The sequence below is a fragment of the Protopterus annectens genome, chromosome 2.part0, assembly GCF_019279795.1.
Source record: "Protopterus annectens isolate FY-2018-M chromosome 2.part0, PAN1.0, whole genome shotgun sequence".
Classification (NCBI taxonomy): Eukaryota; Metazoa; Chordata; order Ceratodontiformes; family Protopteridae; genus Protopterus; species Protopterus annectens.
In genome coordinates, this window is record NC_056728.1 from 60,822,129 (window position 1) to 60,846,766 (window position 24,638).

Sequence of the window (24,638 nt, forward strand, 5' to 3'; positions counted from 1 at the left end):
TATGCCTCTTTGAGGTCCAGAGTAACAAGCCAAGCCTTCTTGCCAAGCATGGGTAGAAGCTGCTGTAATGTCAACATTTTGAATTTTGGAATATCCAAGTAAGTATTCAGAATTGAAAGGTCTAGTATGGGCCTCCAGGCCTTGTCCTTTCTGGGGACCAGGAAGAGTCTTGAGTAAAATCCTTGTCCTTGTTCCTGTTGTGGTACTTTTTGAATAGCTCTCATGTCCATGAGGACAGATTTTTGTGCCTCTGCCCATTGATTTTGTGCAGGTCTGGCATTCCTTTTAGCCTTGGTAAAGTATGAAAGTGGAACCTGTAACCTTGAGGCACAATATTCAGAACCCATTTGTCTTGGGTGATTGTTTGCCAGTTTTGAGAAAAAAGTGCTAGTTTTCCACCTAAGGGGGCTTCCAAAAGGGACGTGCTTAGCGTACGAAGGGGAAAGTCATTGTGACTGTTTCCTGTAAGGTTGAGACTTGTCCTCACCTCCTTTTGGGGTTGAGGAGCCCCACTGTCGTTGTCTGTTTGAGCCTTGGGGTTGAGATCTGCCTCTTGGGCATCTGTATCTGCCTCTCTGTGGCCTGTCTGACACTGGAAAGGACCAATTCTTTGTTGGCCAATTTCTGCTAAACCGAGGTGGCTGTACCTGTAAGAAATCCTTGACTGTTTGCATAGATTTAGCTTTATCCTCCATTTTCTTTAACACCTCTCTTCTGCCTTATCACCAAACAAGGTATCATGCTGTAAAGGAGCATCCAATAATTTTGCCTTAACATGATCAGGTAAACTCTGTTCTTTTAACCAAGCATGTCTTCGAATCACAGAACCTGTAACTGCGGCACTGCAAGAGGCCTCTAAAGAATCAAAACCACATTGCAGAGTATGTTTTCCCACTTGTTCAACTGCATGTAATAAATCCTGCATATCTTTACAATCAGGAGCTTCTGAGCTTGCAAGCATTTTCTGTTTTAACTGAGCCATTAAATATTGTTGGTACTTAAGCATGTGAAATTGGCAATTTAAAGCTCTTACTTCTAAAGTTGCAGAAGTGTATACTTTCTTCCCCCATCTATCCAAAGTTTTGGAATCTCTGTCAGAGGGACTGGATTTTTTGCAATGGAAGCCTTAACCCCTTTTGGACCCTGGGAAATAGTTTCTGGATCAGCAGAAGGGTTTTTGTAAAGAAACTTGTGAGAGTCAGGGACTCTACAATACCTGTCTGGCTTGGCTGGAGCAGGGGGGCAAAGAAACAGGAGATAAGCTGGATTCAGAGAACACATCATCCACAATGTCTAGCACAGGCGGAATAGCCATCGGCCTGTTCTGAGGCAATAAAAGGAAATCCCTGAGCCTTTTCTTGGATTCTGAGTAATCCTGACTTTCCCAATGGAAATGCTCCCTCATGGTATGTAACGTTTCCCAAAAGAATAATCCTCAGGAGGAGAGGATGAAGGGATAGATTCTTCAGCATCAGAGTCCTCATAGGGGGGTAGAGAGTATCCCTGGTCTGAAGAGGAATCAGAGGAAATGGAAACCTGATCAGAGGAATCATAGTCTGTATCCTGCCTAGGCCTTTTCTCAGGAGGAGGACAAGAACCCCTGATTAGAGTAATGAGGTCTTCGTCCATTTTAAGCATCTGTATCTTAGGCATGGAGGACTGTCCAGGAGAATGCTGTACTTGTTTCTTTGTCTTTAATGGTACCTTTGCTTTGGCTGTTGTTTTAATGGTAAGTTGTGAAGGTCTGAAAACACCCTCAGAAGCCAATGCCTGCTCAGCGGCTCCAGACCCATCTGAGGGATTAGTTTCCGTAGGCCCAATACCTTGAGTTTCCAGAGGCCTAGTTGTCTCCACGTGGGAGTCGGAAGCGGCCTGTGGCTCTGAGGTAGTGGGTGTCAGAGGCTGCGAAAGTGCCTGACTGAGAACCGGCGACTGGCTTAGAAGTGGTTTCGTCGTCGGTTTTGGACCTCGGATGCCTTTCTTTATCCTTGTCTCTGCGTTTTTTCGGTATTGAGGTTGTCGGTTGGTCCGACGGCATAGTATAATTGAACCTTCGGCCAAAGTAGTGCAAAGCAAAATCAAAACGTCTTTTTATAGTGCGTTTGTTAAATCTAGCACAAAACCGACAACTAGTGACGTCGTGATCAGGGCCTAGGCATGGAATACAGTAAGAGTGGAAGTCCTTATGAGGTATTTGCTTCCCACAAGAAATACAATTATTAACTTTTTCTGACATCGGTCTGAGGCAAGAAAAAAGTTTCCCCAATGGGGTACTTAGCTTTATTGAAGACTTCAGATCTGAATTTCGACTTCGAAAATCTCAGGAGTCGGCCGACCGGCACTTGCGAGCTGCTTTGGGCACCGCGCGGCAAGAAAGACTGAAGAAAATGGCATCGGATGCATCTTATATACCCCTGGTGCACTGAAGTCAGGGAAGAAGCGACAGCAACCGACGCCGGACCAAGACTTTGGAACTCTGGCCGACTGCGGGACTGCCTGACGGCAGGATAACCCAAGTGTAATGACTGCAGCAGTGTAACACGATGAACATCTATAACTAGTTAGCGACTATTATTTTAAACAATAAACTACCAGAAAAAAACCCTAATCTGACAGAAAAAGTAGTTCAATAAAACTTATACGAGCCTGAGCCAGCAACAACGAACCTCACAGCTGAAGCGGCAAACGAGATCGGGGTAGCTGGCACTAGGCATCATAAGATAAGGGGTAGCCTTGAGCCAGTAAACAGCTCTCGAGCTATAGAAGATGGCAGAGTCAGAGCCGAGGATCGGCTCCGATCCAAACAAGCAAGAAACGAAGGCGGGATAGACAACTTAAGATTAGCAGTTACAATTTAATCAGGCTACTACCAAGCAGCAATAAGTGCAGCAGAATAAATAAAATTGAGTACTTTTAAGAAGAGGCAAAAGCAAAATAAAGGAGGAGGAAACACAAATACAGTAAAAGTAGATGATTTTTTTTTCAAATGAATGTTTTTGTTTTTCAACGAACGTTGTTTAAATGAAACTTACGTACTTACCAATAACAACAAATCTGTATTGTCTGCTTCTGTCCTTACTCAATGGATGGGTCTTTGGATCCAACCTCAGATCCATCTTCAGCCACTCCAGACTTTGAGATTCAAAGATCAGGTTCCTCCACTTACCCATAATCTCATCTTAGCCCCAACATTACCTCAGATCTAGTATGCCCACAATTTCACAAGTGTGGAAAGTCATCTCTACCAAAAAGAATCCTAGATATAACCATCCAATTATATTCTCATCTGGAGCTTAAGGAGGATGTGAAAAAAGCCGGGTGACAGGTCTGACTATCATTATACCAGAAACCAGGAAAGAAATGAGCTTCTCATTTATAGAAAGGAGAAGGAGGGAGTTGAGAAAGGATGGAAGCAGACAACACAGACATATTGTTATGATAAGTACATAACTTTCGTATGTGATGTTGTTTCTTCTGACCGTCCCTCAACAGATGGGACAGAGCAGCTACAGATCTCTAGGGTTGTCTTATGGAAGGATAGCTGAACCAAAAGCAATCCTACTTCTGGAAAACAAGTCCAATTTGCGATGAAAAATTCAAGTAATATTTCCCCAGGTGGCAGCTGCACAACCATCTACTGGAGTCCTAGAAAAAAAGGCAGTGGAAGTAGACACAGATGTGGTTAAATGGGTTTTTAGGTTCATAGGTTCGTACTAGGCTATCTGCCCTAGGGCATTTATAAGCCTAGCCAGAGTGTGTGTGTGGCTTTCACCACCCCTTAGGATGAGAATACTATGCCCTTTTAGGGTTTAGTTTACTGTGCCTCTGTCTAGTAGTGACACAGAGATGACCCCCGGGGTAAACCTACGATCTCCCATCCACTCGTCGAGATTTCTCTTGAATAGAGTCAGTGAGGGGCTCTGCCTAACATGGACTGGGATTCTGTTCCAGAGTGTAGGGAGCCTCTGGGTTATGAATCTGTCCCTCCAGCACGTCCTATTTATTTCTGTGTTGAGGTTTAAGTCTCTTGCTCTCGTGGCTCTGATGGATTTGGATTTTCTGAGGTGGAGCATGTCCATTAATTCCGGATTGGACATGGCCTTGTACGTTAGGCACAGGTCACCTCTGTGTTTAAGACCCTTTATCCTCTTGGTGAGGAACTTTTGGGGTCTTTCCAACTGCTGCAGGTGTTGGGTAAGATACATCCCAAATGGGGCACTGTACTCAATCATTGGCCTAATAAGAGAAGAGTACAGGGGCACAATGACCTCTCTTGATCTAGATGTGAAACCCTTCATGATAAGGTGGGCAATATAGAAGGTCTTCCTAACCACTTTGGCAATGTGAATGTCAAATGAGAGGTTACTGTCAACCTGGGTCCCTAGGTCCCTGATTACCTCTTCCGTACTTAATGGATTACCACCTATGTGGTAATTTGTGGGTACCTTGTTTTTCCCAAAGGGTATGACTATACATTTTTTGGCGTTCAGCTTAAGACCATGGCTCTGGCACCAATTATCCGTTTCTATGAGGCCTCTCTGAAGGATGTTTGTGTCCGCTGGAGTATCAATTAAGGCGCCCAGTTTGCAGTCATCTGCGAACTTTGTCAGCCACAATCCTCCTATGTTTGCCTGTATCTCGGAAAAATAAATGCCGAACAAGAGGGGTCCCAGGATTGAGCCCTGTGGGACACCGCTAGTGACTGGCTTAGAGTCTGACATAGCTCCAGCAACTCTGACCCTGTGGGTTCTGTCCTTGAGCCAGTTTGCAACCCATCTCGTGACATATGGGTTTACATTTAAGCTGGTGAGTTTGTCTATGATGCCCGAGTGGGGTATTGTGTCAAAGGCTTTTGCAAGGTCAAGGTAGGCTGTGTGAACTGCCTTACCCTCATCAATGGCCTTAGTGACGGTTTCAAAAAAGTCGACCAAGTTCAAAAGGCAGGATCTGCCCTTGACAAAGCCAAATTGGGTAGGATCCAATGTCTGTAGGTCCCCAATGTCTTTTGTTTATGAGTTCCATAATGATCCTCTCCATAGCTTTGCAGACCAGGCTCGTCAAGCTTATGGGGCAGTAATTTCCAGGGTCCGTAGAAGCACCGCCTTTGTGAAGTGGGACCACTGTTGCCATACGCCACTCTTTGGGTACGTATCCTGTAGTAAGGCTAAGATTAAACAGCAGCCTTATGTTTGGGTTTAGTTCCTCTTGGAGTTCATGTAGCACACAGCCCAGGACACCATCCGATCCCATTGATGCTGTGTTTTTAGCTTTAGAGAGGGCGGCTCTCACCTGGGCATCTGAGATGTTAGGGAGGCCACACTCTGCTGGGATAGTTATTTCTCCTTTTGGAATTTGCACTGAACCTGTCTGCCAGAATGTTGGCAATGTCAGTGGGTTCAGTGTATTTTGTGTCATTTTGGACTAACTCTGAGCATATCTGGGAGTTTCCACCCAGGTTTCTAACATAGCTAAAGAAGGCCTTGTGATTGTCTTTTGCGATTTTTCTCTCAAAGTTGGCCTTGGATGATTTTATGAGTGATCGTAGTTTTTTGCTAGTACTGATCAGGGATGCCTTCCCATTTAGGGATTTTGCTCTGTCATGTAGTAGCTTCCTCCTTCTGTTGTAAAGTTTGTTTATGGCAAAGTAAGGACTTCTTGTATGCACAAAAAATGCAGTCTTGATAAAGTTAATTTAGACACTTCTAGACCCAGTTTTGCTTTGGAGAAAAACATTTGATAAGACTTCCTAATATGTTTGGTACGGTGGAGATAGAAACAGAGTTGATGATACACATCCAGAATGTGTAGCATGTACTCCTCTTTGCTGGGGAAAAAAAAGGAAGAAATCCTGAAGATGGATGGATTGGTTTAGTGAAGTTTCAGTTGTCGCTTTCAGAATAAAAAATGCATTTCATTGTAATGGTACTCTGCCCCTGTGAAAAATAAAATATGTAGGCTTGCAAGACTAGGCCTGTAGTTTGGGTATTCTTCAAGCTTAATTGACTGCCACCAGAAATACTGTTTTCCAAGTAAGAAACTTGAGATCTGCCTTAGCTGCAGGTTCACAGGGATGGACTGATTAAGGCTTGAAGCAAAATGTTCATCTCCCAAGGAGGAGTGGGATCACTAAGGGGAGGTCTTAGAAAGAAAATGCTTACAGCCGAGTGACGTCTCCAGGCGTTTCTGCAGTTATACCCTACTGCTCCTCTAGGCGTCAAATATTGCCTGTTCATATTTGCATTAATAATTCCAAAACCATGTTACATACAAGGTATTGGAAAATTTTATCTTGAAGCATACATGATAGCAAACACAATTGTATTGATATATGACCTCTGTCAATGGGTATTTGTTAAAAATGTAAGGTGATAACTTAAATTTTTAAATGCTGAAGCCACGCCCACTAGGGGTTAAAGGTACACACTCAAAAGAGCTCTACTGGAGGGAATGAGTTTGTCTTGAATAATCTAAGGGAGGTTATAGACAAGTAATTGTCCCCTATATGAAAATTATGGATTGCAGCTAGATGGACCTTAAAAGTACAGCAGCTACCTCCATCATAAAATCCAAAACAGCAGGAAGAGGAACCAAAAAAGGGTCCAGATTCCACTGAGAGGCCTAGACAGAAATCTTTTCCACTTGTTTTTGCATATTTTCCTGGTAGATGGTCTCTGAGAAATAAAGTGGATTACAGTTGAAGAAAGCAGGGACTAACTAGCCATCACTGGATGCGGAGAAACCAAGTGATTAGTTTGAGGGCCTGAATGTCTGGGTAAAGCATTTTGGATGGGTAAAAGAAGATATGGACCAAAGGTCCAGCACCCAATTAGGGTGAACCACGTGAGACTAAAGGAAGGAAAAACCACACCTGTCATGGCCAGAAAGGAGTAATGAGGAGTAATGTGACCCTTCTCTCTGATGCATTCTGCAGGAATTCGGGGCCAAAGTAGGGGAAAGGCATACAGGAGTCCAGGGGGCCAAATGTGGGTCACAGCATCCCTAGGTGCCTCCCCCTCTTGGGGTATCAGAGCAAAGAACCCTCTGCATTTCATGTTGCGAGTGGAAGCGAAGAGATCAAAGCATGGTCAGCCCAAGTGACAGAAAATTTGCCCTGCAACCACTGGACTAAGGGACCATTCATGAAGGAGGACGACAGACCTGCTCAACCTGTCTGCTAGAAGACTGGATTTCCATGGGATACAAACTGCTACCAGAAAGCAATCAGAAGAGATCACCCACTGTCACACCCACACTCACACCACTTTTCGATATAATAGGTAGGACCATGTTCCCTCCATTTGTTAATGTACCAGACTACTAACATGTCTGCCTAGATAAAAATTACTCCAGAGGTAAGATGTCCTGGAAAGCCTACAATACTAGGAGGACAGCTCATCTCCAGAACGCTGATGTGAAAACTGGCCTTGGAGGGAGTCCTTGTGCCTTGGACTGTCTGTCCCATGTAATGTTCCCCCCAAATGGGAAGTGTCCATAGTCATTGTGGCCTTGGGAGGAGGATGGACAGAGGATTGACCTTGTGATACCTTCAGAAATCAAAGCCGTTATGTGCGTCCTGTAAATGTCTGTCAAAAGAATAGGGATGCTCATAGACTGATGTCTGATGGACCACAATACTGAAAGTGTCCATTAGACAATCCCTATGTGGTACTTCACAAGGGGAAAAAGATTAATGCAGGCAGCCATAGATCGTAGTAGCTGAAGAAATAATCTTGCAGCTGGGCTTCTTGAAGGAAAGGACATGTGACACTTGATTCTGTACGGGAGGCTACCTGTTCTGTGGAAGCTTTGCAATCTAACTAGTAGTATTCAAGTGTTCCCCAATGGAATCTATTTGTTGGGAGTGGAAGAAGCTTGGATTTGTCTAGGTTCACCATAATGTCAAGATGAGAGCAAAAATGCAGCAAGGAGACACTGGTGTGAGGAGAAGATTCCGGGTAGAGGCAGAAATGAGACAGTTATCCAGGGGAATACTCAACCCTTACACTCTGAGATGAGCTACAACCACCACCATGCACTCTGTGAACACCCGGGGGGGGGGTGTTGTAGGGAGACTACAGGGCAGGGTCCTGAACTGAAAATGGCTGGCTCCCAGCTAGAAGTGGAGAAACCTTCTGGATCTCCCTTGTCTATCATAATATGGTAACACACATACTGAAAGTCTATATAGCACATAGACTCATTCCTCCTCAACAAGGAGATGACTTGACAAAAACCGTGACTATACAAAACTTTGTTTGACATATACTGATTGAGATAAGTGAGGTCCAAAATAGTCTTGAGGTTCCAATTACTTTTTAGCACCAAAAAGAATCTTGAGTAAGTTCCAGATCCATGTTGGTCTGGTGGGACCTCCTGGATGACTTGTTTGTCGAGCAGCTTTATTTCTATAGCAGCTTCTCTTCCTTGAACGAGTAGAACATCCAGGAGTTTCCTTGATGATGGAGGGGGCAAAGAAAGGGAATGGAATATTCTCTGGTGATAATCTTTTGCACCCAAGTATCTCTGGTGATGAATGTTCAGGCTTTGAGGTACTCCCGACTGCCTCTAGACAACAGCAGTCAGGCAAACATTCAAGACCGCTAATACTAAGAAGGCTTCTCAGGAAATGGACACCAGAAGCCTCGGTTTTGCAGACCTTCTCTGTTACAGGGCAACATCTACCATTAGAGTTCCACACTCTGCCACTGTGGGCTTATCTCAAACAGTGCCCGAGGAATACAAGTGGGATTTCCAAAACCACAGTTTCTTGCCACCTTTCTGGTTCCTAGAGAAGGACCTCTGGGTTGTAGAAAACCATATTCTAGAGTCAGACAATTTTAGGAATGAGAAAGATAGGAAAAAACTGTCTGACTTTTGGCCCAAGAACAGAAGAACCATCACAGGGAGCATTTATAAAGGATATCAAAGTGCTCTGCAAAGTCTCACAAGCACATACAAGCATGTTTTCTTACGGTAATGCTCATACCTGCTGCTCTCAAAGCATCGTGCATGGCACTGACAATCAAGAGCATCAAAGTGCTGGCAAAGAACTCAGGGTAGCCAACTGTGAGTGCACAGTTTTCTTGGCCTCTGCAGACAGAGCTCTTGAGAGAGACTTGGAAAGCTGCTTTGTCAACTCTCGCTGAAATGTTGTTGTGCGTGCCAGATAATTCAGCACTCTCAGGGAAAAGGTTGCTGAAGTATAAACTTGCTTCCCACATCAGTTCAACGCACTAGACTCCCTGCTAGGGGGATGGACAAAGGAGATCTCCCCAGCCAGTTCCTTTTTTTATGGCCACCACTACTACTACAGAATTAACCACTGGATCCTTGCTCCAGTGAGAATAATCTTTGGGGGAAACAAGACATTTATATGGCTTGTGTGATATCTGTTCAGCCACATTCAGTTCCTTCCATGCCCACTTTGAGATTAGGCTGATCATCTCATCTGTGGAAAGGACCACCGAAGACCTAACTGGGCCAGACACAAAGGCCTTGAAGAACACCAACTCTTCCTGGGAAGATGATTTGTCAGTCCATTCACCTTTCTGAATCATAAGTTCAAGGATCTTCCCAAATGAGATGTCCACAAGAGGTGATCTAGGGGATCCTTCTCCTTCATCAAAATCGATGTCTTCAGTGAAAGACTCCTGTGGAGAGCCCATGTGCCTCCTCTTGCACATATGCTTCTGAGAAGCCTCAGTTGTAAGGTGTTGCAGCAAGGACTTGGAAGCTAAATGAGAGATCTTGGAGTGGGCTACCTCAAGGCTCAATGAAACTGACTAAATAGGAAGAAACTGATCAGGACCCAAGGGCTTTTGTTGGGGATGGGTAAAGCAGAAGATGTAAAGAAACACCAAGTAGAAGGAAGGGACAGCATGCTCTCTCCCTATGGCCTCAAAAGGGGAACCCAAAACCACTCTGGGAGGAGCCTGGACATCTAGCCCTGGTTGGTCTTGGAACCCTGGTCAGTTAGGCATGGAACTAGGAGCCGATCTATAGAGCAACAAAGCTCCAGGGATAAGAAATGGATCTGACACCTTCTGAGTTGATCCCCTATCCTCAGATCCAGTACTGATGCTTTGGCTACAGGAGCCTTCTGGATCCATGGCACTTAGAAAAAGTTGAATCAGGGATGTCACCGCAACAGATTATGACCAAGTCTTCAGATCTAATAAAGGTAATCCCTGGATAAAACTCAGATTCAGAGTACCCGAACATACAGGGCTAATCAGGGTAGGAGTAACTATTGGTAGAGGAGAAGGACCAAAATCTGCAGGTCCAAAATGGGTCGTAGCCGGGAGAACCCCCAACTGAACCTGGACCTTGAAGGAACTTCCTCATTATTTTATCCACACTGGGTTCTGTAAACCAGCCCAGCCTGACAGATGAAGAAGTGAATGGAAGCCTGGAAGAGTGATGCATCATCCTTTCTTTGTAGGAAGGGTGAATTACATCTCGGGGATACTGACTCTGGAGAGAATTTTGGCTCAGTACAAGAAGGAATAAAGGATCTAATGGTGATCTGATCAAAAAGGGAGGCCAAATTTGATGACCTATGTGTCTTGTAAGCCAGAGCCAAAGATGAAACAGAAGAGGTAGAGTGGTCCGGGGAGCACTTCTTAGCCTCTTTGATGTATTCTATAAACTTTTCTCTGTCTTTTCTCCTTTATGTCTGTCCCAAGGCTTTCCGGCAGATGGGGAAGCTCCAGAAGTCACAGAAGAGGAAGAAGGCAGATGCAGAGATGAGTCTCCTGCAGAGGCTAGAAGTCACTTCAGGAATAAAGAATAGTTGTATAAGAACTTACCATAATCTTAGATGTCCCTCTCTTCCATGTTGCAGTATTCATAACAGTGGGGAGGTTGCTGCCTGCAGCACCAGAAATCGGCCAGTATACCAAAGTCTTAGAGCAGAGGTACGTGCTACGTTGCTTGTCAAGGCCATAAACTGACGTCGACTATAAAAATGACATCTGCAAGTAGCCTCTTCAGAAATGATGGCCACATACAGTAGAAAGTACAGTTTTGTACCTACCATAAATGTAGATGTCCGAACTGGATAGCATCTGCAGTCATAACAAATGGGTTGTCCTGTCGTCAGGCAGCCCTTCGGTCGGCCGGATTCCAAAGTCTGGGTCCGGCTTCGGCTGATGTCGCGCTTCACCCGACGTCATCTCTGCTGGTCTTCGGGTATAAAAGCATCAGCCGACGCCATTTTCTTCAGTGTTTCTTGCCCCAGATGCCAGTTGCCCTCTTGGAAGGCTAAATTTGGATAAATGCCAATGTATGCAGACAAGGTAGAAGGCAAATACAAAAAATAAGCATGTATGTACATATATACAAACAAATACACCATAAGAGACTCCCCCCCAGCTAGCTATTAGGAGTGTAAATACCCTAGGAATACCACAGAGGGGAAGGAGGGTGGGTAATCCTGACTGCAGATGCTATCCAGTTCGGACATCTACATTTATGGTAGGTACAAAACTGTACTATGTCCTTCATGGATGCATCTGCAGTCATAACAAATGGGTAGAATACCATAGCTAAACTAGGGTGGAGGAAGAAAAACAATTATGGTGTAGTTAGGATCCCTTGCAGTACAGCAGTGGCAAACCCTGCTCGGGATCTAGAATATAGAGGTAAATTGTAATGCTTGGCAAATGTATGCACGGAGGTCCAAGTAGCCGCCTCAATAATGTCCTTGGTTGCCACTCCTCGTAAGAAAGCTGTGGTAGTGGCTGTAGCTCTTGTTGAATGAGGTCTTATGTTCTGTGGCATTGGTTTTCCATGGTAGGAGTAACAGAATCTTATGCAATTTCCTATCCATTTGGAGATTGTTTGTTTGGAAATTGCTTTTCCTTCCCTTCCTGGTGCATAGGCCACTAACAGCTGGTCAGTTTTTCTGTTACCTTTGGTTCTGTCCAGGTAGTAGCGTAACTGTCTATGTACATCCAAAGTATGCAGTAGCCTTTCCCCCGTTCTGTGGGTTGGGAAAGAAGGTAGGTAGGTGGATTGCCTGGTTTAAGGACACTCTGGATACCACCTTTGGCATAAATGTAGGATTAGTTCTCATGGAGACTCTATCTTGATGGAAGATCAGGAAGGGTTGTACTGCCATTAAGGCCTGGAGTTCTGAAACCCTTCTTGCTGAAGTAATTGCCAGAAGGAAAGCAGTTTTCCAAGATAGGTGTTGAAGATCCGCTGTTCCTGCTGGTTCAAATGGTGGGAGTGTCAATTTTTCTAGTACAAAATTTAAGTCCCATGCTGGCAGTGGTGGTTTCCTAGGAGGTTTTACATTCTTGATTCCTCTGAGGAATTGCCTGAGTAGAGGGTGCGAGAAGACAGGTGGATCAAAGCTGTATTCTGTAGAAATAGCTGAAGCATGTATCTTGATGGAGGAATAGGACAGACCTGTGTGTAGAAGTTCTGCCAAGTACTCCAGGATGTTAGCAATGTCTATGTTTGACACATCTTTTCCTCTTTTAGCACTCCAAGTGGCAAACCTTTTCCATTTTCCTGCATAGTTCCTTCTTGTTGAAGGTCTGCGGGCTTCAAGTATAATGTCTTTAACCCTTTGGGATAAGTCTGGGTTAGTTGCTCTTAAGTGATGTTCCAGGCCGTCAGTTGTAAGGTTTTTAGGTTTGGGTGCAGGATGTTGTAGGTGTTCTGAGTTAACATCAAAGGTATCAGGGGTATTGACCACATTCTCCCCTGAGACATGCTCCTCAGCAAGGGATACCAGTGTTGTCTTGGCCAATTCGGAGCTATCAGAATTATCCTTGGTTGTTCCTCTTTGATTTTCAGTAGTACCTTGTGCATCAAAGGAAGAGGTGGGAATGCATAGGCTGTCAGGCCTTTCCAACTGAAGGAAAGGGAGTCCACCTTCCATGCAAGAGGGTGACACGTCCTTGTGCAGAATTTCCTGAGCTGGTGGTTGAGTGGGGATGCGAACAGGTCTATTTGTTGTATTCCCCATTTTCTTGTGATGGCCTTGAAGATGTCCGGGTGAAGCATCCATTCGTGAGCATCCGAGGTGGTTCTGCTTAACATATCTGCTAGGATATTTTCTTTTCCTGGCACAAAGGTTGCCTGTAACTGGATGTTGTAGAAAGGCTTGAATTTCTGGATTGCTAGTTGTACTGCCAGCATTTCTTTTTGGTTTATGTGCAGGTGCAGCTGGTCTGGAGTCCACAATCCTTGTATGCATTTGTCCAACATGTGTGCCCCCCAGCCTAGGTCTGAGGCGTCCGTTGTGATGGTCTGGTTCGGTTGACCTTTGTGGAAGGGCAAGCCTAGGTTTGCCTGGCATGCTTGGGCCCACCATAGGAATTCTTGTTTCAGGCATGGGATTAGTGGGATTTCGGTTTCTAAGCTGTGTCTGTGTTGAGACCATAAGTTTTTTAGGTACCACTGTTGCTTTCTCATATGCAGTCTGGCATGAGGAATCAGGGTTATGCAAGATGCCATGAATCCCAAGGCCTGCAGTACTTTTCTTGCTGTTAGTTTGTTCTGCTTTGTTAATGCCAAGAAGTAAAGAGGAAGTTGTTCTTGTTTTTCTGCAGTCAGGAATGCCATTTGTTTTACTGTGTCCAATTCTGCACCCAAGAATGTTCTTGTCTGGGATAGGATCAGCCTTGACTTTTTTAAATTGACTGTGTATCCCAGGGCTTGTAGCAAGCAAATGACCCTTTGTAAATCTGTTGTCAGCTTGTCTTTGTTGTCCGCTTGTAGCAGGCAGTCGTCCAGGTATGGATAGATTTGGATTCCCTGTAGCCTGCAATGAGCGATTACTGATGCCAGGCATTTTGTGAATACTCTGGGCGCAGTAGATAAGCCAAAGGGCAATGCTGAGAATTGATAATGCTCTGATCCTGCAAGAAATCTGAGGTATCTTCTGCAAATTGGTCGGATGGGGACGTGCAGGTATGCCTCCTTGAGATCTAGAGTCACCAGCCAACACTCCTTGCCCAGCAGGGGAAGAAGTTGCTGTAAGGTCAGCATTTTGAATTTTGGAACGATGATGTATGTGTTTAAGACGGACAGATCGAGAATGGGTCTCCAAGTTTTTTCTTTTCTTGGGACTAGAAAGAGTCTGGAGTAAAATCCTTTGCCCTGTTGATTTACTGGTACTCTCTCCACAGCTCTCATGTTGGTTAGCTGAGTTACCTGATTTAGAGCTTCTGCTTTTTGAGTTGGAGGTAAGTTTGGCATTCCTCTTTTTACTGGTAAGGTGTGGAAGTGGAACCTGTAGCCTTGGTCTATGGTTTTTAAAATCCACTTGTCTTTTGTGATATAGTGCCAGTTTTGTGAAAATAAGGCTAACTTTCCGCCTAAAGGTGCTGCTATTTGCTCTCTGGTAGGCGGTGTCAGGGCCAAGTCACTGTGATTGTCCTGTTGCAGTGGCAGTGGTTGTGTCAGTGCCTCGCTGGTTATTACCTTGCCACTGCCGTCCTCTGTAGGCACTTCCTCTGGATTGGTTTCTGCCTCTAGAGCGTCTATACCTGCCTCTTGGGTCTTTGAGGAGTCTGGAAAGGACCAATTTTTGGCAGGCCAATTTCTGCTAAACCGAGGGGGCTGAACCTGTAAGAAATCCTTAACTGTTTGTACAGATTTTGCCTTCTCTTCCATTTTCTTCATGACTTGTTGAGCAGAGGTACCAAATAGACTGTCCTTATCCATAGGAGCATCTAACAGCTTTGCTTTTACATGATCCGGCAGGACCTGCTCTTTCAACCATGCATGCCTTCTTATCACTGTTCCAGTCATGGCTGATCTAAATGAAGCCTCCAGTGCATCATAGCCACATTTCAAAGAATGGTTACTAACCTGCTGTATGTTATTCACCATTTCTAAAACATATTTCTTATCTAAGGGTTCTTCAGAGGAAAGTTTCTTAGTCAGCTGATCAAGCATAAACTCTTGGTATTGGATCATGTGAAACTGACAGTTTAAAGCTCTAGCTGAGAGAGTGGCAGAGGTGTAAACTTTTTTGCCCCATCTGTCTAATGACCTGGCTTCCCTTTCAGAGGGGAGAGGGTTTTTTGTAGAGGTAGAAGCTACTGCCTTAGGCCCCTGGGATATAGTCTCAGGATCTGCAAGTGGGGCCTTGAAAAGGTGGTGATGAGTGTTAGGCACCCTGTAAAATCTGTCTGGTTTTGCAGGGGCTGGTGGTAAAGAGTCAGGTGCAGTGCAAACATCATTAAATGCATCATCCACAACAGGCAAAACTGGAGGTATAGCTAAGGGCCTATGTTGTGGAAGGTGCAGAAAGGTTCTAAGCCTTTTTCTTGAGTCTGAGAAATCTTGTTCTTGCCATTGGAATTGCTCTCTCATGGCATGTAAGGTTTCCCCAAAAGAGAATTCCTCTGGTGGAGAGGCAGATGGAATGGATTCATCAGCATCGGAGTCTTCATAAGTGGACAAAGGAGCCTCTGGCTGGTCTGTAGTGTCTGAGTCTTCCGAAGAGTCATCAGAGCACTCCTGCTGTGGTGGCTCCGTCCTAGGCCTCTTATCTGGAGGCTGAGAGGCCCTGTCTGGGTGTGATTGGGATCCCCTAATTAAGGAAATCAAATCCTCTGCCAGAGTAAGCATTTGAGAGCTAGAAGTGTGTCTGTGTGAGGGGGCCTTAGCAGGAACTGTTTTAACAGTTTTGGCTGCCTTGGCCCTGGCAAAGGCCTTGATAGACATGGCTGCAGGAGGCCTAGCAGCACCACGTGCTGGGGTAGAAACATCCAAAGGGATGGTGTCAGATAAATCACTAGAGGCCACAATAGTAGGCAAAATTTCAGAGGCCGATTCAACTAAAGTAGCAGGAGCCTCGGTAGTAGTCATGGATTCGGCTGAGGATTGACCGGTTTTCTCGGTTTCGGCCGAAACCGAGACACTCGCGGTTTGCTTATCCGTGGTTTCGGCCAAAACCGCGGACCGCGAGTGTCGGTCTTTTTCTTTGCGTTTTTTAATTATTTGGGTAGTCGGAGGATCCGACGGCATAATGTACGCAAAATCTGAGCCGAAAAACTGTTCAGCAAACTCCGACCGACGCCTAAGCGTTCGTCGGTTGAAAGAAGAACAGGCTAAACAGGCAGCTACGTCGTGGTCTGGGCCTAAACAAGGTAGGCAGTAAGAGTGGAAATCTTTATGAGGTATTTGTTTCCCACAAGTTAAACAATTATTTACTTTTTCTGACATCGGCTGAGGCAAGAAAAGGTCCCCAACGGGGTACTTAGCTTTTTAGAAGTCTTCGAAGTAGTATTCGGTAGGAATCTGTGGATCTGACCGACCGGCATTTGCGAACAGCTTCTGCTTCGGGCGCCACGCGGCAAGAAAGACTGAAGAAAATGGCGTCGGCTGATGCTTTTATACCCGAAGACCAGCAGAGATGACGTCGGGTGAAGCGCGACATCAGCCGAAGCCGGACCCAGACTTTGGAATCCGGCCGACCGAAGGGCTGCCTGACGACAGGACAACCCATTTGTTATGACTGCAGATGCATCCATGAAGGACATCTCCTGGGGAGTAGGAAAGGGATGCTTTTCAGACCCACATATGCCACCTTGCTAAAGGAATCCAATAAGTGTATGTGTGTGTTTGGATGTGGGGAAGGAAGGGAAAGACACTTCATATGGACAATACAGAGCAACAGAGTTCTGGAGGGGGGACTGAATACTGCAATATGGAAGAGAAGGACATCTAAGGTTATGGTAAGTTCTTACACAACTATTCTATGTCCTTCTATTCTCATGCTGTAGAATTTATAACAGTAGAGAGAGTATCCAAGCTTTAAGTATGAGCCTGGGAGGAAGGGAGAGGGGCCTGGTCTATGAGACCCTGTAGAATAGACCTAGCAAACCCAGATCTGACTCTGGAAACCAAATCTAACTTGCAGTGCTTTGTAAAGGTATGGACTAAGGCCCAGGGTGGCCACTTCCAGTATGGAAGCGTGGTCCACCCCCCTGAAAAAGGCTGCTGAAGAGGCAGCTGTCCGAGTAGAATGCACTGTCACACTGGTAGATAAAACCTTTCCATGAAAGGAATAACAAGACAGAGATGGCTTCAGAAATCCATGAAGATGTAGTCTGTTTTGAAACTGCCTTCCCCAGGGCCCTTGGGTGAAAGGAAATGAACAGCTGGTCAGACTTTCTAATGGATTTGGCCTTGTCTGGGTAATACCTAAGCTGCTTATGAACATCCAAGGAATGTAGTGTTTTTTCAGATGGATTTTGTGGTTGAGGGAAAAAGACAGGGAGGTTAATGACTTGATTTAAAACAGTTCATTAACCAATTTGGGCATGAATGAGGGGGGTTGTCCTGAGGGAGACCCTGTCCTTATGGAAGATGAGGTAAGGGGGGTTAGCCATCAAAGCCTGGATTTCAGAGACTGTCCTGGAGGATGTGAGGGCTACCAGTAGTACTGTTTTCCAAGTACACAGTTTCAGAGATGCTGAGGGAGCTGGTTCAAAAGGAGGTAGCTTTAGTTCTTCAAGGACACAATTAAGGTCCCATGAAGGCGGTATTGGTTTTCTAGGTGGTCTGATGTGGAAGACCCTGCTTAAGAATAGTTTTACCTGTAATCTGGATGCCAAGGGAGGAACCAAGGGGAGAAGGGTGGAAATGGCTGACAAGTGTACCTTAAAAGAAGAGTAGGTCAGCCCTGAATGTAGCAGCTCACACAAGTAAGAAAGGACCACAGGTACAGGAATAAGAAAGGGGTCCTGTTTTTTCCTTCTGACACCACCTGGAGAATCTTTTCTATTTTGCAACATAATTTCTCCTGGTACTAGGTTTTCTGGCCTCCTGCAGGACAATGAGTACGTCCTTTGAATATAGGTGTCCTAAGGGGATCAGAACTCTATCACCCATAGAGTGACTCTGAGGTTGAGCACCTGAGGGTGTACGAGTGACACCTTGCCTTGTGTGAGTAGGTCGAATTGGTGGGGTAACCTGTGGTAATTGCCCTTGGCTAGTAGATGAAGGGGAAACCAATACTGTCTTGGCCAAAAGGGAGCTACCAGCAGGATGCTTGATTTGGCCCTCTGAATCTTCAGAAGGACTCTCTGAATTAGAGTGAAGAGGGGGCATAAAGATACATCCCTGCTCAAGAAAAAGAGAAGGCATCTACCCACTACGCCTGTGGATGTGGATCCCTTGTGCAAAACAGAGACATCTACCTGTTCTGGGAGGAAGCAAACAGATCTGCCTGAGGAATACCCCACTTGTGAATGAGATCCAAAAACACATCCCTGTCAAGCATCCATTCGTGGGAGGATGCAAATGTTCTGCTGTGTGTGTCTGTGACCATATTCTCTATTGAAGGAATTTACACTGCCTGCAGGTAAAAGTGCAATTTTGCTGCCAGGGACCAAATCTGAATTGCCAGGCTGCAGAGGGGGTAGGACCTTGTCCCTCCCTGCTTGCTGATATACCATAGGACAGCCATATTGTCTGTGACAACTTTTAAGGTGCCCAGTAATAGGACTGGATGGAAGGTTTGTAAGGCTAAGAGAAGGCCTCTCATCTCCATGATTCTGATGAGATCTCTTTGTCTGAGGAAGGACCACTCTCCCTGAACTTTGTTTTGTTTGTTGTGGGTTTGCAGGACTTCTCCCCAACCCAGGTCTGAAGCATCTGTTAGAATTTGTTGTAAAGGTGTGGGAATCTGCAAAGATATACCCTGGTTGAGGAATACGACTGTAATCCATCACTGCACCTCTTTATTCAGGCATTGGAGGGAAGCGGAGTATCCAGGGGGTGAGAATGTTGGTTCCACAGACTCCTCAGTACCCACTGAAATTTTCTTATATGCAGCCTTGCTAAGGGGAGCATGGGTATCAGGGATGCCATGTGGCCTAGTACCCTCAAGAATTCCCTGGCTGTTAAGGTTTGGAGAGAGTAGAGAGAGGAGTGACTGGAGGTAATGTATGATAGCTTCCACCTTCTGGCAAGGAATGATTTATCCTCTATCCCAAGAAAACCAGGTCTTGGGTGGGCACCAGGTGAGATTTTTCCTGGTTCACAGGCTTGCCAGGGTATTGGACACCATGCCTAGGTGGTGGTGGTGGTGGTGGGTATGACAATCCTAGCGAAATATCAGTTGGTCATCTAAGTATGGATATATTTGAATGTGCTGCGCTCTACAGTGGACAATAAATGGGGCTAGACAGTTTGTGAATACTCTGGGGGTTGTGGAAAGCCCAAATGGCAATGCAGAAAATTGGAAATGCTAGGAACCCATTGAAAAGTACAAACACTTCCTGTAGTTTGGGTGAATAGGGATATGGAGGTAAGCATCCTTCAGATCCAGGGATACCATGAAGGCTTGGTAAGGAACGAGGGGGTTGGAGATGATGCAAGGTGAACATTTTGAAGGTAGGCACCTTGAGGAATAGATTGAGTACAGACAAATCCAGGATTGGCCTCCAAGGGCCATCTTTCCGTGGAACCAAAAACATCCTGGAGTAAAATCCCTTGTTTGTCTGTTCTGGAGGTGCTCTTTCTATGGTGCCCTGAGCTTGAAAATGTTCTACAATTGGGGGGAACAGATGAAGCTGATCTGTGGGCAATTGGGGTATCCCCTGAAAGGGAGGAAGTGTCCACCGAGTCATAAAGTATCTGTTCTGGATGATGGAAAGGACCGAAGCCTCCGAGGTTATTTTCTACCAGGAGGGTAGGAAAAGGGTGAGGTGGAGAGATAAGGGAATGGAATTGGGGAATAGGTTTGAGTAACAGTGGAGGAGCTCTGTCCTGGTCAGGCTGCCTCCGAAAGGGAGTTGAGGTGGAGGCAGAAGTTTGTTTAGGAGAGGAATGTCTCCTACGTTGCCTCTGTTCCTTGCCCTGTTGGGTGCTGGAATGAGATGATATTCTCCGAACAAAGGCAGTCTCTTTGAGTATAGTTCCTACGATATCTATGAAAAGGTGATACTAGCAAATGTTTAAGATTTTGTAGCTCCTTGCTCTCATCCTGTAGGGATTTATGGCACTCCGTAGAATCTGCACTGAAAACAGCCTTATCAAGAGGTGTATCTAGCAATTTGGTCTAGACATCCATAGGAAGAGGCTGTGGCCTCACCTAAAAATATCTTCTCATCTTCTCAGGACATAACCTGAAGCTGCAGATTTGGAGGATGCCTCTACTGCATCATAACTGCACTTTATGAAGTGTCTGGTCACCTGTGAGGCGGTAGAGAGCAGGGCAGAGAGTTATAACTTAGCCGGAGTGTCTGGCACATCAGGGATGAGTGCACAGGCTTTAGATAGTGTATCTAAAACAAACCTAGCCATCTGAGATTGACAGTTTAAGGCTCTGATTGCTAGAGGAGTAGTAGTAGTAGCATACACCTTCTTCCCTAATCTATCCATAAATTTGTTGTCCTTGTCAGTGGGGAAGAGAGAGGTAGAGGGCAGCTGTCTGGAAGATTTATCTGCTGACACTGCAATAACAGCAGGGTCTGTGGGGGGGGGGGGGGTGTTCTTGAATAGGAATTCTGAATCCTGAGGAACCTTAAAGAATCTATCTGGACGCTTTGAGGCTGGTGTATGGGATGCTGCCAGAAAAGCATCATGAAAGGCTGGAAGCAGGGGAGGGACTGCAGATGAAGAAGGCTGGTCCATCTGCAATAATTCAAAGTATTTCTTTTTGGTTTCAGAGACATCTGAGGCCTGCCATTTAAAGTGCTCTTTCATCAGGGAAATGGTATCCCCAAAGGAGAATTCCTCTCCTGGAGACTCAGGACTAATGGAATCCTCCTCCTCCTCCTCCTCAATGATGTCCTTGGGGGATTCTATCTGAGAGCAATACTTAAGAGATTCATCAGAGGAAGAGAGTGTCTCTTCAGAATCCTCTATGGTCTGTATAGGAGTAGGGGCTGGAAGGGGTACCTGAGACTGGAGGGCTTGGAAGGCCCTGAAAAGATTCTGGGAAAAAAATTCCCATCCAGGATCTGATTCTGCTTCTTTGTGCTCTCTATGTTTCAATTTCTGTTTCCTCTTCAGAGAAGTAGAGGGATGTGCTGACTTAAGAGGCCAACACCTGAAAAAATGGAGGGAGTAGAGCAGGCCCTGCTGACATCCAGAGTCGTGGGTCTCCTCTGTCATCAGGGACTGAAGGCTGATCTACCTCAGTGGACATTCTCTAGTTTTTGCTGAACCGGCTTCCACCAAGGTTCCCAGTTCTAGCTGTGAAACGGGCGATCAATGAGACCCTGGACTAACATCTGCCTCGAGAGTCTCACTGGACTCCTGAAGTGCAGCATGGGCATCCAGGCTAACTTTCTTGGCGTTCTTCCAAACTGCCTCACCGCCCCTGCATGCCTAGTGCTAGACGCTGGAGCCTCTGATTTTCTAAATAAAGCTTTAATGCTGCCAGATGGCTGCAAAGTGTTTAAGGTACAAAAGTCTTGGAGATATCGCAAAACACATAGTCGTGGCCTTCACCTAAGCAGAACAAGCACTTATCGTGTATGGTCTTATGAGGAATTTGTCTTCCACAAGCACACTTCCACCTTCCTAGCTGACATGTATGTTTGAAAAGCAAAAGAAAGTAATAAAAAACCCAAAGGGGTACTTATCTGTACGGGTGGCTGAAACAATGGACAAACTGATTCACAGAGCTGATGATCAGAGGTCCGTAGGGCACTGTGGCAGAAAAGTTCTGAAGGGGGTATGTGCAGATGTCACTTTTATACCAGACGTCAGTTTATGGCCTTGACAAGCAATGTAGCATGTACCCCTGCTCCTAACACTTTAGTATACTGGCCGGATGTCCAGTGTTGCAGGCAGCAAACTCCCCACTGTTATGAATACTGCATCATGAGAATAGGAGGACATCTTATTTTGATGCTCCATAATGCCCTCTGGCAAAAAGCAATACAGATGTAACAGCCCTGTTTTAAGATGCATCCAGACAATATACTGGCTTCAAATGTTCAAATAAATTTGGGGCTTTGTGACCACTGGCAACATTTTTTGAAGCCACAGGACTTCTTGGCCATGCTGTGAAGAAAGCAGACAACACAACACTCAAAGAAAAACAGGAACCAAAATAACAGCCACTACAAAATAACACTGAACAGTACTAATATCAGTTATAGAGGAAATGGAATTATTAGTACGTGACTACTTATTTTTAAATAGAGAGAAGAGTGCCAATGGTATTAGGAATAGCATTATTTAAGGAAAGGAGACGTGCAAAGACTAAAAAAACAAGGTTAAAGAAGAAATTGGAAACCTAGAAATAATAACTTACAAAAGAAAATTACACTTATCTGACTCAACTGAACAATGGACCATGCCTTACTGTAATGTGCAGCAAATGAGATCTGAGATAATGTTGGGGATAGGAGGGGATTATGGAAAAGGGGATGAACCAGAGCTTTGGATCATAAAGCTGAGAGTGCCCTAAGACAGATCTGAAGTTGGATCCAAAGACCTATCCATTAAGGAAGAAACATGAGATCAGAATAGATGAAACCGCAATCACTAAAAAAATACTTTACGTGTGAACAGAAGTCTCCTGCCACCCTATTTTAACTGAATGGTGCTGTATGTTGGGGAAAAGCAAAATCCCACCATGAAAGCAGCTCCAGATACTAAATAACTGTCTCTCGCACAGTTACAGTTTCTCAAAGAGTTATCTGATCAGACAACACTCAAAGACGTTAATGACTTAAATTGTGTGACCTTCCAACACTCACTTCTTCCTCTAAACCTGCATACTTCAGTCTTATGTTAAGGTCTCCAAAAGTACTAATGGTTTATCATTGTGAAGTGCAGGGACCATAAAACTCACAACTATGACTTAATTATCCTCTGCTGTAAAGCAAATCCAAAAATAAGGATACCTGGTATGTCTGCTAGTTCAGGAAGCTTCCAGTCCCTTAGTCGATGGTTAATGCACAATGCAATTATGTCATCCCAGGCGATATCCTGAACAGTAGGCCCTTCGTTACCAAGACAATGCAAATCACTCTCCTGCCACTCATCATAAATTCGATCAAGTAAATTGTTCACCTGGGAGAGCAGCACATGCTGGGTGCGAGATGAAGTTGGTATTAGAGAGGCATACTGGATAATCTCTTCACACACAGATGACCAGGGAGCTAAGAGAAGTGGAATAAAACAGGTGTCTATGTAAAAAAATCAGCAATCACTTAAAATGTATCAATAATGTTTCTTCTCAAGTGGAAAGCAGCCTGCAGACATGTGTGATCATGAACATCTAGAATTAAACATTTTATTATCTTTGCTATAATGTTTCTATGTATTTATCTGACCTGCTCTTACAATATTATGCATTCCTGTAAATCAATAGGTTAATGTTTAAATGTGTCCTCACTGAAAGCAATATGCCTGCCTCTGAAATGTGATATTTTCATACAGTGTTCTTTGTAAATGTCACCAGATCAGTATTCTGAATCTGCAATCAATTTTAAATTTTGCATATGCTGTTATTCCACCAGTAACTGCATCCAGCTGAAATAAAAACTGGTTTCAGCTTTTTCTAAGTGAAATTCAACCAGTTCTGAGAGGAAAAAAGTCACAGTTCTTGACATGCCAGACTCAGATAGGACGTATACTTGCATTCTTCCTACTCCTCAAACAACTCATCTCAGCTGATCCCACACAGTGGTATCTGCACTGCTGTTTTACACATAAAAAGGACAGCATTTTTTTAAAGAATGTGTGCTTTTACGCAACACATTAGTAACACAACAGCATGTGCTCTGAACAAATTACTTTACTGCTGTAGGCAAGTATACTGATTACCTACACTTCCAGAAATAAGGTCCGTAGGAATTTTATCAAACCCAGGACAATAAGGGAATCTCTAATAATTAATTACAGGTCTACCTTGCATAAAAGCATATAATGTGCTTAAGTGAAAACGCACAAATTGGTAGTCAAGACAATACGACAAAGCTATGGTGTATCTAAGGCACAGCATTGGTTACAACACACTGACAGAATTAAAGAAAGTTGGAAGATCCCAAGGCCCAGATGAAGTACCTAACTTCTGGTTAAAAGTATTAACATCTTTGCACAAATATTTAGCAATGAGTAAGAACTATTTATACTCGCACCGCAGACAGACACCAACCTGGCTAACGTCAGGAAAAATAATGCTCCTACTTAACAATGACCCTGCAAGCTACCCTAAAAATTACAGACCAATAACTTTCCTTCCGAAGACATATAAACTATACATGGGAATTGATGCTGACAGAGTTCATAGTTAGTTAGAAGAAAACTCAATTATGGCAGTAGAACAAAAGGGCAATAAACGAACAAAGGATCATTTGTTGTTAAATCAAGTCCTAGTGGAGAACGGTAAAAAGGGCAGAATCTAAGAATGGCATGGATTGATTATAAAAAAAAAAAGCATTTGATAGCATCCCACATTTATGGAAAAAAGAGTGCTTAAAATATAAAAGATACACCCTACATTGATCAAGTATATTACAGTAACATGAAACAGTGGCAGACCACTTTGCAATTAAGCCATGATAAAGGACAAATTGTTACCTCGGGGATAAAAATTCAAAGGGGGATATTCTAAGGTGACTCCCTGCCACTGTTCCTATTCTGCCTTGTCCTTAACTCATTAAGCTGTTTACTCAACAGCTTAAGCCATTGCTATAATT

General features: G+C 44.5%; 1 protein-coding gene across 1 annotated transcript in view; it reads right to left on the bottom strand.

The window, feature by feature from the left end:
- LOC122792959 (germinal-center associated nuclear protein-like) overlaps nt 1-24,638 on the bottom strand; it is a 789,847-nt gene that overhangs the window by 327,933 nt on the left and 437,276 nt on the right. The window contains exon 5 of the mRNA XM_044060552.1: nt 22,839-23,096. Within this exon, the coding sequence (XP_043916487.1) occupies nt 22,839-23,096 (258 nt within the window). The remainder of the gene's footprint in view (nt 1-22,838; nt 23,097-24,638) is intronic.